Source organism: Nannobrachium achirus (assembly GCF_963921795.1).
Source record: "Nannobrachium achirus genome assembly, chromosome: 7".
Lineage (NCBI taxonomy): Eukaryota > Metazoa > Chordata > Actinopteri > Myctophiformes > Myctophidae > Nannobrachium > Nannobrachium achirus.
Window position 1 is genome coordinate 13,906,594 of NC_137816.1, and position 15,826 is coordinate 13,922,419.

The following is a 15,826-nucleotide window of genomic DNA, read 5'->3' on the forward strand; positions in this document are numbered from 1 at the left end:
TGTGTGTGTGTGTGCGTGTGTGTGTGTGTGTCTTTACCTCTGGGTTCTTCAGCCTGTTTTGCCAGTTTGCGGAGGGCTGCAGCGAATCCGGAGTGCGCGGACTGGTTAGCCGGGCTCCCATTGGCTACGATGGAACCGTTGAGAGGAGACGGGGTGAGGGGGCTGACGGTCGCCGTGGTACGGGTTGCCGTGGAGATCATTCCTAAAGATGGTGACTTTGGCTCATGGCTCATGCCTGCGAACAGAGGCAGGGAAAGAAAGGGTTAAACATCCATCCAACACAACATTTAGAATGAAGGCAGAGAGAGGTAAGGTCATTGGTCAATTGGGTCAATCAGTGATAACGGAGTCACCCAACATGGTCGGTCAACATTCCTACACTACTACAACAAATTCATGGTTTGACGGTCTGCAGTTGAACTTTATGGAACGGAGAGAGAAATAGACGGTATGTAAGCAGTCCCAGCGTGCGTGTGCTTGTGTGTTTTGATTTCATTTGTGTCGCTGCCACGGTTTGTGTGTGTCATGGCTTGCGCGTGTTTATTTTAAACCTGTGCTTTAAACCTGTGCTACTCACTTGTGTGCGCTTGATTCGTGTCTTTGCACGAGCCGTGTTTGTTTGTTTTCAGTTGCTTCATTCGCATTGGTGTCACGTGTGTGTGTGTATATATAACATATACTGTATGACTGTGTGTAAACTGTAACTGTAAAAGCAGTGATATGGAACTGCTAGGCTTGGTATATCCCCAACATAATTTCTCCCTCAGAGAAAAATAATTGGGGAAGCCTGCGGTACGCAGACAGAATGGGATATGCCAGAGGGTTTTACTTGGCCTCACAGAAGCCAGGCAGCAAAGCCTGGCTATGTTGGTCTGTTTGCCAGTCGGTCTGTCTGTCTGTCTGTCTGTCTGTCTGTCTGTCTGTCTGTCTGTCTTGATCGTCTGTCGCTCTGTGACAGCTTGGGGAATGGGGATTGGTGGAGTGAGGGGCTTGGGGGCTGTGGCTATATGGTAAGGGGTCAGAGGTGAGAGGTTGGGAGTGCGGGTCACCCTTGCTTCGCTCAAAGGGCTCTGGTCTGTCTGCCTCGTGTAACTTACTACTGGTCTGACCGCACAGTCAAATCCCCAGTGTTCATTTAACAGAGAATACAGATTTAATACGATAAATGTATACACTCTAAAGAGAACAAATGGATGAATAAAATGGATGAACCAAGTTTTCACAGTGCATCCTGTGCACACCACCTCATTGCTGCCGGGCAGAAACCTTGTATCTCCAATCCATATTTCAACTTTTTTTGGAAAATGAATGCCCTACTTTATCATACAGGTGTCACACAAAAGTAGTAAAAATAGCAGCTCTTCAAGCTCACAGCGCATTGCGATGCGATTCTTTTTGGTTTTTAAGGAGATACAAGGTTTCCAACCAATGACAGCAACAATGTCATTGTCACAAGCAACAGTCAGTTTGTGGAGATGTGATTTCCTAGTAAAACAAGTGACACTTACGATAAGTAAATAAAATAGAAAATCAAACAATATTGAATCCTGTGCAATGTGTGAACAACTCAACAACACACCAACCAACAGCCATCCAAACCAGAGACTTGGCCAGCGTGTCAGCGTTATATGAGGCGTCAGGGGTCTATAAAGACATGGAAACCTCCACATATGTAACATCATGTAACGTTCCTAATCAAACTCACTAAAGAAAGAATAACTTCTAATCAAAAGTCAATAAACTAAAGAACTCGTCACACAACAGCAGCGACGAGTGAGACCACAGGCTTTTCTTTACTGGCCTCAGGGCTAATGGAGGTTGTGGGGCTGTCTCTCTCCTTTGTGTGTGTGCTTGTGTGTGTGTGTGTGTGTGTGTGTGTGTGTGTGTGTGTGTGTGTGTGTGTGTGTGTGTGTGTGTGTGTGTGTGTGTGTGTGTGTGTGTGTGTGTGTGGCGAAAGGTGACACCGTGTTGACAGCCCCTGGGTCAGTGGAATCCCTGAATACCAGAGTGGCGTATGATAGTGCTCTGCAGTGTGTGTGTGTGTGTGTGTGTGTGTGTGTGTGTGTGTGTGTGTGTGTGTGTGTGTGTGTATGTGTGTGTGTGTGTGTGTGTGTGTGTGTGTGTGTGTATGTGTGTGTGTGTGTGTGTGTGTGTGTGTGTGTGTGTGTGTGTGCGTGCGTGCGTGCGTGCGTGCGTGCGTGTGTGCGTGCGTGCGTGCACACACACGTGTTACGCATGGCTCCCTCCCTGCTCGCTGCTCAGAGGTGAGATTAGGTTCAAGCCCGAGCAGAAGGTAATACAAACACACAGCATGCAATCCTCTGGACGTTTACCGGCTTCAACATCCCTGTCTCATGTCCAGCCAAACACACTCCCTCCACTCTCACTCTCACACAAACACACACACACACACGGAAAACTAAGCTGCTCACTCAGTATATCGATATCACAATTAGATGAGCAGCAGTTATATATGGGTCTGCCCCAGAGACGCAGCAGGCTAGAAAAAGATCCTGTTACCCCCTCAGACGAGGGCAGGGACACGGCATGTGCGTTTATATATGAGAGAGAGAGAGAGAGAGAGAGAGAGAGAGAGCGAGAGAGAGAGAGAGAGTGTGAGTGTGTGTGAATAAGAGTGGCAACACCTCTGTCCTGCCCGTAACCTCCCAGTCACCCAGTGCACTTCCCATGAACCCTGCGCTCAATTAATAATGGAATCAACAATGACTACTGTCTCCAAACACACACGCGCACGAGCGCGCGCACACACACACACACACACCACTGAGACTATTACACGAGCAAACACATGCATTAACTGCTTAGTGTAGTGACGTGACCTCGTTAAGACATTAGTGTCCTGCTCCTCCACCCCATCTTACTCAAGAGTTAAACACAGAGAGACACAGAGAGAGAGAGAGAGAGAGAGAGAGAGAGAGAGAGAGAGAGAGAGAGAGAGAGAGAGAGAGAGAATTGAATTGACAGGCAGAGATGAGAATGATGTGAACCAGGAACTTTCCACAGAACTACACATAAAACAAGAAGCACTACAGAGACAAACCACTCTAAATTTAGAGAACTCACAAGCTGTATATCACACACACACACACACACACACACACACACAAAGTGAAAGGAGAGAGAGGAGAAATCAGAGTAATGCGTGTACACCGTACAGTGTACAAACACACACACACAGACAACGAGACCCACACACACACAGCTAGCGTCGTTCCCGACCCCCCTCAGAGAGCAAAGCGTGACGGAGGCTCCTTACTGCACAAAGGAGAGGAGCTGACTGGATCCCCCATGGCTGCATCATCTTCACGTTGAGCCCAGCCCAGCACTCACAGCCACACACCACCATCTTCCTGCTCTCTGCTTCCTCGCTCTCTCTGTCCGTCCGTGTCTCTCTCTCTCTCTCTCTCACTCTCTTCCTATCTCTGGGTTTGCTCCTCCAGCCCTCCCTCCCTCTGTCTGTCTGTCTGTCTCCCTCTCTTCCTGCTTGTCTCTTGTACAACTCCCTCGCTCACAAAGACCGTTTGGAGCTTATCTAACAAAGCAACGCACCGCGCTCTCTTCCTATCTCTCTCTCTCTCTCTCTGTCTCCGTCTAGCGCTGGCTTGCTCACTCTGCCCTCTTCCCTCTCTGCCCTCTTCTCTCTCTCTCTCTCTCTCTCCCCGAGTGAACACAGAAATTCTTAGCCGAGCAGCTGCTGCCATGTCACATGACCTTCCCCCCACGTCCCTCCCTCCTCCTGTTCTCCCTCCCTCACTCCCACTCTCTCTCTCGCTCGCTCACTCCTCCCCTCTCAACCTATAATTCCTCAGCCATTTGTAGATAACAGACAGAGGCATGCGCGCCCTGCCGGGAGGAACCGGCATGGGGGAGGGGTGTGTGTGTGTGTGTGTGTGTGTGTGTGTGTGTCAGCTGCCTCTTCTTCCACACACTGGGGTCGACCGGTCACCACATTTGACCCCAATGCTGGGGAGGTGAGGAGGGGTGAGGGGGGGTTTGTGGGAGTACACAGGGGGGTGAGATAGAGAGAGAGCAACAGAGAAAGAAAGAGATAAAGAAAGAGAGCTCGAGGCATTAAAGGAAACATGTCACGGCCTGTGTCAAGCTCTCACACACACACACACACACACACACACACACACACACACACACACACACACACACACACACACACACACACACACACACACACACACACACACACACACACACACACACACACACACACACACACACACACACACACACACACGATGGAAGGCTAGGAGTAGAGCAGAGGAGAGGAGGGTGTTAAACGTATGTGCCTTCCAACCTCTGACCTCTTCCACCATGCCATCATGAGCAGGTATGTGAATAAAAGTCATTTCCTCCTTCCCGCGCTGAACTGGGGTGACACGAAAACACCATAAGGCAGGGGTCTTCAACGTTGTCAGGCCAAGGACCCCTTAGTTGAGAGAGAGATGAAGCAGGGACCCCCACGACCTTATCATAGATTCCATATAGTTGCATTGTTTGACAGCACGATTGTCAGTATATTTTGGATTCATGTCAATTTGTGTTTTCAGATATTTAACCACTTGAACTGTCAATACTTAATAAACTTGACCTTTCACTCTGTACTTAGTCAACTTTGCCGAAAATAGCCGATCTACAAGCTCACAACGCCTCGCAGCGCGAGGCGTTGTGAGCTTGCAGATCTGCCATTTTTAGCTAAAGAGAGAAAAAGGTTTCTATCACACAAAGATTTGGAGGACCCCCTACAGTAACTCTGAGGACCCCCTAGGGGTCCCGGACCCCTTGTTGAAGACCCTTGCCATAAGGTATGGGAGAGAGGGAGAGAGAGGGAGAGAGATTGAGAGAGATTATGCAGAAGTAAAGCAACACAGTGGCCAGTATTGCGCCAAGGACCACTTGGTAACAAAGCTCCTTTCTGTTCCATGGGCCATGGTCGAGCTCCACTGAGAAAACACAAGACACCCCTCTCTCTCTCCCTCTCTCCCTCTCTCCCTCTCTCTCTCTCTCTCTCTCTCTCTCTCTCTCTCTCTCTCTCTCTCTCTCTCTCTCTCTCTCTCAGCCTCTTCATCCAACCTCACCCAGAGCATCTCTTTGGTTTCAGAGAAGAGTGTGGCTTTGTGGATTTACTGGAGGACGTTTGTATGTTAGCAACCACACAGTGCATGACCACGCTATAGGACGGGTGGGGGCTGACAACAACACAGCATTTACACTTTAAAATACAGAGTGTTCGTTTACAAACGGATAACTGAGGATTTGAAGGCAGCGTCAGTCAAAAAGATGACATGACAGACAGGCTCGAGGATGCAGACAGACAGACTGACTGACACAGAGACAAGTCAAGTATTTCTGGTGATTGGGAGTTGGAGAAGAAAAAGAGAAAAAGACCATTACAGAAGAGTTGCTTGTTTCTAGATAAATTCTATAAATTCCTCCATAAATTGGAGTTAACTCAACTGGGGTTTCACCGTTGAAGTCAAGTCATATGTCACAAGTTCACAACAGGCTTAGTCATAATTCAGGGGGAATTACTGGTCCTGAATCTGATGCAATACTACACATGTCCAGCAGATGGACATGTCTCACGTCGGTTACACAGAGGAGGTCTTCTTAGAAAGGAACAGCCTGTGTCTTGAAATACACCGAGCAAAAACCCACAAATAAAAAGAAGAAGCTGTCTATTCTCTGCATGGCTCAGCGCACAGAAGAAGCCGTGCATTAGAAGAAGGCTAACAACAACAATAATGCACAAGTCATTATTTCCATTGTGGAAATTACCTCTTTTTATATATTTATTTGATCTTATAAATAAGTGCATTTCTGTCTGTGTGTCAGTCTGGAATATGGGAAGCAGGAGGTTATATTGGTCATAATAACACAGGACTTACTCTTTCTAGTGTTTAGTTGCCTGACCGTCTAAGGGGTTAAAATGAATCTGCTAAGCACCATGGCTTGTGATACAATTAACCATCTCAGTGCTGTTACACCCCGAGGCTAAACAAAACAAGGAAGAGAAAAAAAAGAAAAGAGAAAAAGGAATGCAGACTTGCAGATCACATCAAACCACACGCAAACACTAGGGCGGCTGTCCCACCCAGCCGCGTGCACGCAGCCACGCACGCACACACACAACACAGTGACTGCTACATGACATACAGTAAACACAGTTTTAACACCCTTCTGGGAGTAAAGCCGATCACTACCACCACACACACACAAACACATACTGCACTCCACCCTCTTGCCATCTCCCTCACTGTCTGTAGGTCTCTCCCTCACGCGCACGTGCACACACACACACACACACACACACACACACACACACACACACACACACACACACACACACACACACACACACACACACACACACACACACACACACACACACACACACACACACACACACACACACACACACACACACACACACACACACACACACACACACACACACACACACACACACACACACACTATAGTAAATCCCCTTGGCTCCTGTGTGCCCGGGCCAGTGGGGAGATAATGCAATGGCAGCTCTAGAGAGTAGTTAATCTTTAACCAGGAAGGGATTTGGCTATCAGCTTGTTAAAACTAGCAGTGGAGCACTGCTACCCTATCTATCTGATCCAGCTGCTCAGCCTGGCCTGGCCAAGCCCTAGCGTGGTGCTTTCATATCAGCATGGCTTTCTAACCACATGGACTCTAGCGGTCCTATTCTGGCCATGATGTCTAGGGCTGTCACAATTATTACATAATCGTCTAATCGTGATTATTTGACATAATCGTGATTATTTTTCATAATCGTCATAATCGTTTCCATGTTGAAAAATGTTCATATATTTTTAAGAAAGTCAAAAATAGTGGAAATAGCAGATCTACAAGCTCACAACGCGTCGCATCGCGACGCGTTGTGAGCTTGTAGATCGGCTATTTCCACTATCAATGTTCTTTTTTAAGTAGAAAGTTGTCAAATATGTCCATTATTTCTTTGTATATTTAGGTTATGTGTCATATCTGCCACGTGCAACTTCAAAGCCTACGAGCCAAACAGAAATGTAATTATCAACGACAAAAAACACAATTAAATCGTTAATCGCAATTATTTGAGTGACAATTAATCGTCATGTAAAATGTCATATTGTATTTAGGTACAATATATACCCCTGGGGGCTCCGGCCAATGAAGGTTTTACGTGGCTAAACCCAGCCTCACTGTTAGTTACCATATAATATATCCCAAAATAAACAACATTGAAACCACTGTTGTCAGTCTGACCTGTGCCAAAGGACATGAGGGAACAAAAGGAAGAGATTCAAAACAACTGTTGATTTGGTGCCTTGTTCAGGGCTGGCGGCTTTAAGTATTCAATACAAAAAAAAGTACACCATACAATTAACTCTGTATCTACACAAACAAATATATTGATATGAAGGGGAAAGCAATGAAATCTTGCCAGTGAATGTGTTCATCTATTATGCACAGGAAATAGTGAAGTGAAAATGAAGGGGCCTGAATTAAATGTTCTCAAGTAGAAGACCAATCCTGTTTATATGATATTATAAACACAGAAAAGAAGCAAGTTGACAATGGCATGATGACATGACTTGGTAACACAGTGAATCCTCTGAGTTCATTTAACTGAGACGGTGTAAAAAATGGAATCAAAAGTACTCTTTAGTTTGATTTTTGTTCACTCTGAGCTAAATTAGAATAACGATCTGCATGTTGGAAAAGGGCAGAGCCTCCAGAAGGCTCAGGCCCCAGGCTACTTCACATACTCTAGATTGGGGAAGGAGTGAGATGGGTTGCCCAAACAGCATAACAGAAGTGTCTCAACTGCATTGGCTGTTTGTGGGAGATTATAAATGCACACACGAGATGTGGATATGCACTACGCACGCACGCACGCACGCACGCACGCACGCACGCACGCACGCACGCACACACGCACACACGCACACACGCACACACGCACACACACACACACACACACACACACACACACACTCCAAGAGCACAACAGGACAAACCTGCTCTGGTAGTTTCAAGTTTGTTTGACTTCTGAGGTGAGATGTCTGAGCAATCTACCCTCAGGCATTATGAAACGGATGTGTGCGTGCGTGCGTGCGTGCGTGCGTGTGGGTTCTCGCTTGCATGTGAGCGGCTGCGGTCTCTGTCACGCTGCACCAAAGCAAGCCCTTGAGATCAGAGAAGTAGTAGACTAGAGCAGCTCTGTGACTGTCAGCCATCCTCAGTCAAAGGGAACAGGTCCACACGAGGAAGAGAGACATGGAAAAAAGAGACAAGCAGAAGAAAAGAGAGAGATGGAGATTGAGAGGGAGACGAGAGATATTCTGTGAGATTGAGTGAGAAAAGGAGACAGATCGAGAGAGAGAGAGTGTGTGAGAGAGAGAGAGAGAGAGAGCTGCAGCTGATGTCTGTCATTACACAGTAGGCATCCATTATGGAGCTACTGCAGAGCAGAGAGCACAGTTCCCCCTGACCTTGCTCTCCCCCTGTTAGCAGAGTAATGGAGCGCTGCCATCACGCATTTTACTTCGGGAGCTTCTGGTCCCTATGATTGTATGCGTGGGTCTACACAACACGTGTGTGAATGTGTGTACGTGCATTCGTATATGTGCTATTATTCTCCCATCACCTCCTCCACTTCTCTGCCTCTCCTGTGCTCCCTGTTGTATTCATTCCTCCATCCATACCCCTCCACCCCCCCCACCTACCTACCTGCCTGCCAGCAGCTCGCCTTGATAACACAGGGATTTCAAAAGAGCAGTCGGCATGACATCACTCTCTCTTCCTCCTATCTCTCTTTTCTTTTATTCACTGATGCACGCAAGCCAGAAAGAGAGAGAGGGAGAGAGAGAGAGAGAGAGAGAGAGAGAGAGAGAGAGAGAGAGTCTTGAGGGTAGCCATGAGCTGAGATGCTTCCTTCCCCCCTCTCTCTCACTTCTCCTCGTCCTCCCATCTACAAACCACCCACCTCCCCCAACCCCCCATTTCCTCTGCGTGTTAATTACATAGCGATTGTGGTCGGGTCCCTGAATGGCGGTAGAAGTGCTGTTGCACTCTGTGTGTGTGTGTGTGTGTGTGTGTGTGTGTGTGTGTGTGTGTGTGTGTGTGTGTGTGTGTGTGTGTGTGGCTGTGTGTGGCTGACAAAACAGCAGGATTGTGCTTCAAAACACACAGACACTAAAACACTCACAAACACAAAACACACACACGCTGGTTTTGGAAGCTTTTGGGGACGTTGCATTCATTTACATTCATTCCATAACCCCTTACCCCAGGGGAAATCTTGTATTTCTACGTCCCATTATTTCGACTACGGGCGTCGGCAGGTTAGCTACTCACCAGCGTCTGGGTTACTGAGTTTAGGGTTAGGGTTAGGATAGGAATAGTGGTTAACATTCACCAGTGTCGGCAGGTTACTTACTCACCAGCGTTGCGACTGTCAGGTCACAGTTACTATCAAAACCTCCACCGGCTGTCAGTCTGTCATGTCACGTTACACTTTTACCCTACTCATATCTCCGCCACCGTTGCCCCGATCCATGCCAAACTTTGCACACACACTCCTTGGCTGCCAAACCACAACCCCCTCATTTCTCACATGCCCCTCTTCTAGCGCCACCATGAGGCCGATTCTAGCAAGACACATTTTTGGACATTGCTCCTACAGATTTTGCCCTAAAATCACGCAAAGCGGTACACAGTATCTCTACAGTCATGTCAGAGACATGAAACAGAAAAAAAACAAGACAAAAGCAACCACTAACAAACCCTCAGTTATCCACCCACCCTCACCCAACTAGAGATGACCTATTGAGAGACACAGGAAAGTCAAACTTTAGGGTGTGGACGCAGGTGTACCTGCAAACAATGTGCAGTACTTCATCTACATCCCCCTCTGTCTGATTAGTCTCCTACACATTTGGATGCCTTCTATTGTTCTCCAAGACTCTGTGTGCACCCAGACACCATACTGCATGCAGAATGTTTCAACTTTGCTCTCTCTCCATCTCTCCCTCTCTAAGCTGTAGGATCAAGCCTATTCTTTCTTCCAACTATGGCCCCTGCATCCAATGATCATTCCATCCTTCTTTCTACCACTCAGTCCCATACCCATCTCACTCTGATGTAGTCCTCTGTGCTGTGCTGTGGTTGGCCAATTAGCAATCCCTGTACTCTGCATAAACCTTGATTCCCTGGCAGCTGTACCTCCACAGTCCACACAGACGTATACATTTCGCACGCGCACTCGTGTGTGTGTGTGTGTGTGTGTGTGTGTGTGTGTGTGTGTGTGTGTGTGTGTGTGTCTGTGTGTGTCTGTGTGTGTGTGTGTGTGTGTGTGTGTGTGTGTGTGTGTGTGTGTGTGTGTGTGTGTGTGTGTGTGTGAGAGAGAGAGAGAGACACTACTGGGCCTCTTGTGATAATCACCATGGCGATACAATCTCACTCTCAGTGACTGTAGTCACAAGCCCATGCAATGCCTCTGTTGGACAGGCCTGGAGTGTGAGGAAAGTCACGAAACCATGCGGTTTCTCTTAATCCACACAAATACCAACCAATTACTTGTAGCACCTCATAATTAAGCTGAATAGTTTTGACTGCTTCAAGTCAATATCAAGCAAACATCACATGATACAAATGGTCAAGTGGCACACTATTAGCTTGCTTTGTCAAAATGTTTAAAATGTAAGAATTCTTCCTTTCGACTCATACCTGGCTTTGATATTTTACAATCTATATTGCTTGATTTTAGAAGGAGGATTATAGAGTAAAGAGTCCAAATAATGGATACGATGCCACTGTTGTTCAAATCACCACTGATGGGCTAATAAGTGAAACATTAGAAGCAGACATTTCAGCTTAATGACCAGACATGAGTATATTAGTAACTAGCATCAAGGTCCACGAGTATTAAAAAAAGAAAAGTTAAAATCAGTTTTTACTTTTTACCGCAAAATAATAAAATAAAAAACAATGATGACTAAATAATTGCCTCTCTAGTCTGTTTGAGTGGGACTTTCTCATGATAAACTCCAAATATATTTTATTAGAAGCTTTTGCTATGCTGGCAAACTGGCAAATATGGGATTATAAAATACAGTATGGCAAATTGGGGGATGCTGGTAGCTGACTGACCGGCGTCACCCACAACATCTATCTAGTCTTTCTAACAAAAGACCTGTTGCATGTCTTTTCCCAGTGACATGCACAATGAAGTGAAGTGCACAAGTGGTTTACCTCTATGCAACCAGGCTTCTCAAACATTGATAACTGAATAGCATGAAAAAAGAAGGCCAGTGCCAACTTGTTCAATGGTACCATGTTTAGTCAGTGGCACTGGCACATGTGGCCTCTGTGACCACATGCTTTTAGGTTGTGATCATTAATGCACACAGCAAAACTGTGTCCCTAACTATTCTGGGCACAATAGGCAAACATTTCGTTATAATAGCAGTAGGTTTGGCTATTTTCACCAAAGATATTTGTTGTAGAAGGGAAAAAAGGAAGGGATCAAGTACCCCTGGGGACCCCGGTCACCAAAGTACAGTACATGGGGGTTTTAACTGACTGTGTGCATACTCACAACATACTAATGAACAGCACACGCGCGCACACACACACGCACACGCACACACACACACACACACACACACACACACACACACTATGACAGTCAGCTGATGAACCAGATGCCTCAGTTTTACAGAGAAAGAGACAGATAGTGAGAAAGATTGTTTGTGATGGTAATAGAAAAGGCCTTTGTTGAGGAGCAGCCTCTGGCAAAATGCTGGCCAGTGCTAAGAAAGGACTATGACTGCAGGATGCAAACACACTCTAACAAACACCAATGCACGGCACGCACCACATGATATGCACAGAAACATTAAACATAGGCAGTCCTACTGGATGAATCGGCACCCAGTCGGTTCGAGGCAAAAGGTTAATAATTCCAGTACAGTATATATATATATATAGTGTGTGTGTGTGTGTGTGTGTGTGTGTGTGTGTGTGTGTGTGTGTGTGTGTGTGTGTGTGTGTGTGTGTGTGTGTGTGTGTGTGTGTGTGTGTGTGTGTTAGGGCTGTCCTCTAAAAATCGACGAATCGACGCGTCGTTTTAAGCCCCGGGAATCGACGCCAATTTTTTGAGTCGAGGAGTTGAAAATATATATTTTTTATATCAGCAGTTAGCCTACTACTGCGGTGCGCTGGGCTGGTGTCATGTACTTCCAATTGAGAGAAGTAGCAATTGGCGAACAGTTATTTATTGTCTCGCACCAGCGCAGGGGTGAAAGTGAGACAGAACGGCCAACCGCCGCTCCGTTAAAACATTCGGAGCCGGGGACGGTGTTCCGTTAAGAGGAGGAGAAGCAAGCGGTCAAAATCTCATATTAAATAACCTGCCACAGCACAAACGCACGTCCAAGTCCAAGAAGTAAACAATCTAGCCTACTAAAGTCAGATTAACATACACAAGTGTAGGCTACTTGTTACATTTTCTAATTAAGTGCTTCTGAATTGTTCCAGTGTTTTTGTAATCCATGCTGTTTGTGTTTCGCTATGTTTGCTTCCATGACATGTCCACAGTAAGGCTGGAACGTGTCGTGGATGAGCTGTGCCTCCCCCTGTGCATGATCCGTTTTTTCTGAATCTGTTCTCGACACTGACTCATTACTCAGCTGGTGCTCTGTGTCCCGCGACTGCGGACTGGAACCCATCGTTCATTTAAAAGAGCCGTTCAAGAGAGCCGAATCGTTCGCGAATGTCTCACCTCTACTGCGAGACGGGGCAGAGTTGAAGAGCGGAGACGTTTTATTTGTTTTAACGGTGTTATCGGTGTGCACTGCTGTGCAGATACCGCTTGTGCTCGCGCACCAATATCACCGAAAACAGTGTATTCAATTCATCTTAATGTATTATTGTATTATGTTGACGTGGTTTAAAGCAACCCCTCGACTCGAATCGACTTCAAAAATCCTGAGTCGAGGACAGCCCTAGTGTGTGTATGTCTAATCTGCTGCCCTTGCGTTGCATGTGCTATGTTTGACGAGGACTTATCAGGCCCAGTGCTTGATGTTAGCGGCAAAACTCAGCTTCACACAACCACACACGCACGCACACACACACATAATCTAAAGACATCTGAACATACATTTGTGAAGCAAAGTTGATTAGCATTTCTTTAAAGCTTACTTTAACTTTGACAAGCTGTATAAAATGAACCAACACACACACACAAAGGACAGAGCAAAACACATTCTGATTTATGTGGCTCGTCAAAATTATACTATTGCTGGGTTTTTGTGCTCTCTTTCTAAATTAAATCACACACAATGTTAAAGTGCCATGACTTCCATGAAGTCCACAGAATTGGGTCTGAAACTCTGGGCCTGTCCTCCGAAGAAAGAGCTGATTTATTCCCTCTAATTCAATTTGCTCATTTGCCACAAAATGCCAAAGGTTGTCAAAGACTGCCAGATAAACATACACAACAACATGATGTTAATAAGACCATGGAAACAATTCTCCAAGAGCACAAGCACGGACACATTGAGTTTTAAAAGGTACAACAAAACATTCAAAAAATTATAACAAGGACTAAAAGTTAAATGCAGTTAATCCAAAGAGGCAATATTACAATGGCGTTTCCAATATGTTTTCTTGTGTATTGCTGTGCGTGTGTGTGCATGCATGCATGCGTGCATGCATGCATGCGTGCGTCCGTGCGTGTGTGTGTGTGCGCGCACGCTCTGTGAAGATCAGTGTGAGGTCAGGTGTCCTGTTCCTAGAGCATGCTGGGGCAGATCAGGTGACTGATAACATCTGCTCTGCTCATACACAGAAGAGATAGCAAGAATGGAAGGCAAGGAGAGAGAGTGACAGAGAGAGGGAGAAAACAAGAGGGAGAGAGAGAGAGACATAGAATGAGAGCATCCACACAATGTGTTTACCTAATCTGCAGATTTGAATTCACCGGACCACAACACACAACTCCCACCATTCTCCAAAGCGCTCAGAGTCTGAACTGATCATTGTTTTACATAAAGTGTACGAGAGTGTGTGTGTGTGTGTGTGTGTGTGTGTGTGTGTGTGTGTGTGTGTGTGTGTGTGTGTGTGTGTGTGTGTGTGTGTGTGTGTGTGTGTGTGTGTGTGTGTGTTGTATGTGTGTGTGGCAGCGCACAAGGTAGGCAAATGAGTGCCGCACCCTGACCTCAGAAGCCGAAATCACAAAACCACAAACGTGTTACCTTGTGGGTAAAAGTGGACTGTTGTTTAACTGCCAAGCTGGATGACATGGGGACTCTCTCTCACACACACACTCACACACACGTGCATGTGTGCGTGTCTGCAAACAGTCACACAGGACTAGCGTTAGCTTACAGAGCAGGTTGAGCTTGATCTTGCAGTGGTCTTAAACACACACACACACAGAATACAGGTAAGTGGGTTTGGCAGTGCATAATGAATGGAGCCAAACACTTCAAGCTACAACTCAAGAGAGTAGGTAGAGCGGTTGTCTGGGAATCAGAAGGTCCTCGGTTCGATCCTCGGCTCCTCAGTATCGGCCCGGAATTTCCATATCGGTGCATCCCTACATTTTTGCTGGGTCTCCCCCATCCATAGATATAAAAAGCTAGGTACCTCATCCACCGCTGCAGTTCATTGGAACGACGTAACAACTGGAGGCTGGAAACGCTGCCAGTCAACGTGACCACTGGCCAATTACAGCACGTCTTTTCTGGGACTTATCAATTCAATTCAACAGAGCTTTATTGGCATGTTTCCATCCAGTTTCTGATGTTGCGAGGCTCAGCTGCTCTTAGAGGCTGCGTACGTAAAGACCCGTCCCCACCTGCCTCTGATTGGCCTACCAACTACCGTTTCTGTGATGCATATGGAAGCGATGCACACGGAAGCGATGCAGATTCCCTCGGTCCCCCGGTGCATATGCACCAGAGCCGATGTCTACCTTTCTCACCATGTCTATGCTCTAATCGGTCTTCACTTGGTTCCCCTCCTTTTCCCCTCTACACCAGTGGTTTACAAACTTTTCAGGTCGAGATCCTAAAGAGAGATTAGACGTTTGCTCGGGACCCAAACTAGTGGAAATAGCAGATCTACAAGGCAAGCGCACAACGCGTCACCGTCACAGTCATGACCCATAAAAAATGGTCTGTGACCCACTGTTTGGGAAACAGTGCTCTACACCATATATCTTCGCCGGAAATAGCCAATCTACAAGCACAAAATGCGATGTCTTGCGGCATGTTGTGAACTTGTAGATTGGGAATAGGAGGTTCATGTGGCCAAATGCACAGGTTAAACACGGTGTAGAAGGAAGTTCTTGGCTCTTTTGGCCATCCGCCTCGTCACAACTTCCTCCATACCTTTCGGTTGGCACATCTGCCTGTCAATCTGGATGCATCCATCAACCTGTCTTTACTCCTCCTCACACAAGACCTGTTTATTCAGCCGTCTTCACAAACCATCCCGTTTACAACTCACCTCTCTGCCTTTATTACCTGTTTTTCTTAATACCCGGCAGTAGGCACTGACACACACAAAGACAGACACACACGCACACACATCTACTCCCCGCCCCGGCGCCTGTAGTGAGAGGCCATCAAACTCAGCCTACATTACCCCATCACCACAGAATCCTACAGACTCACCCAGAGACTGCAGAGCGGGAGGGGGGTCAGAAAGAGAGAGAGAGAGAGAGATGACTGGGAAGAGTGAGAGTGAGAGAGATATCTTGGCCAAG

At 46.6% G+C, this 15,826-nt stretch overlaps 1 protein-coding gene across 1 annotated transcript in view; it reads right to left on the reverse strand.

The window, feature by feature from the left end:
- gse1b (Gse1 coiled-coil protein b) overlaps positions 1–15,826 on the reverse strand; it is a 67,512-nt gene that overhangs the window by 48,922 nt on the left and 2,764 nt on the right. Inside the window, exon 2 of the mRNA XM_080729942.1 lies at positions 38–235. Within this exon, the coding sequence (XP_080586068.1) occupies positions 38–233 (196 nt within the window). The 5' untranslated portion in view covers positions 234–235. The remainder of the gene's footprint in view (positions 1–37; positions 236–15,826) is intronic.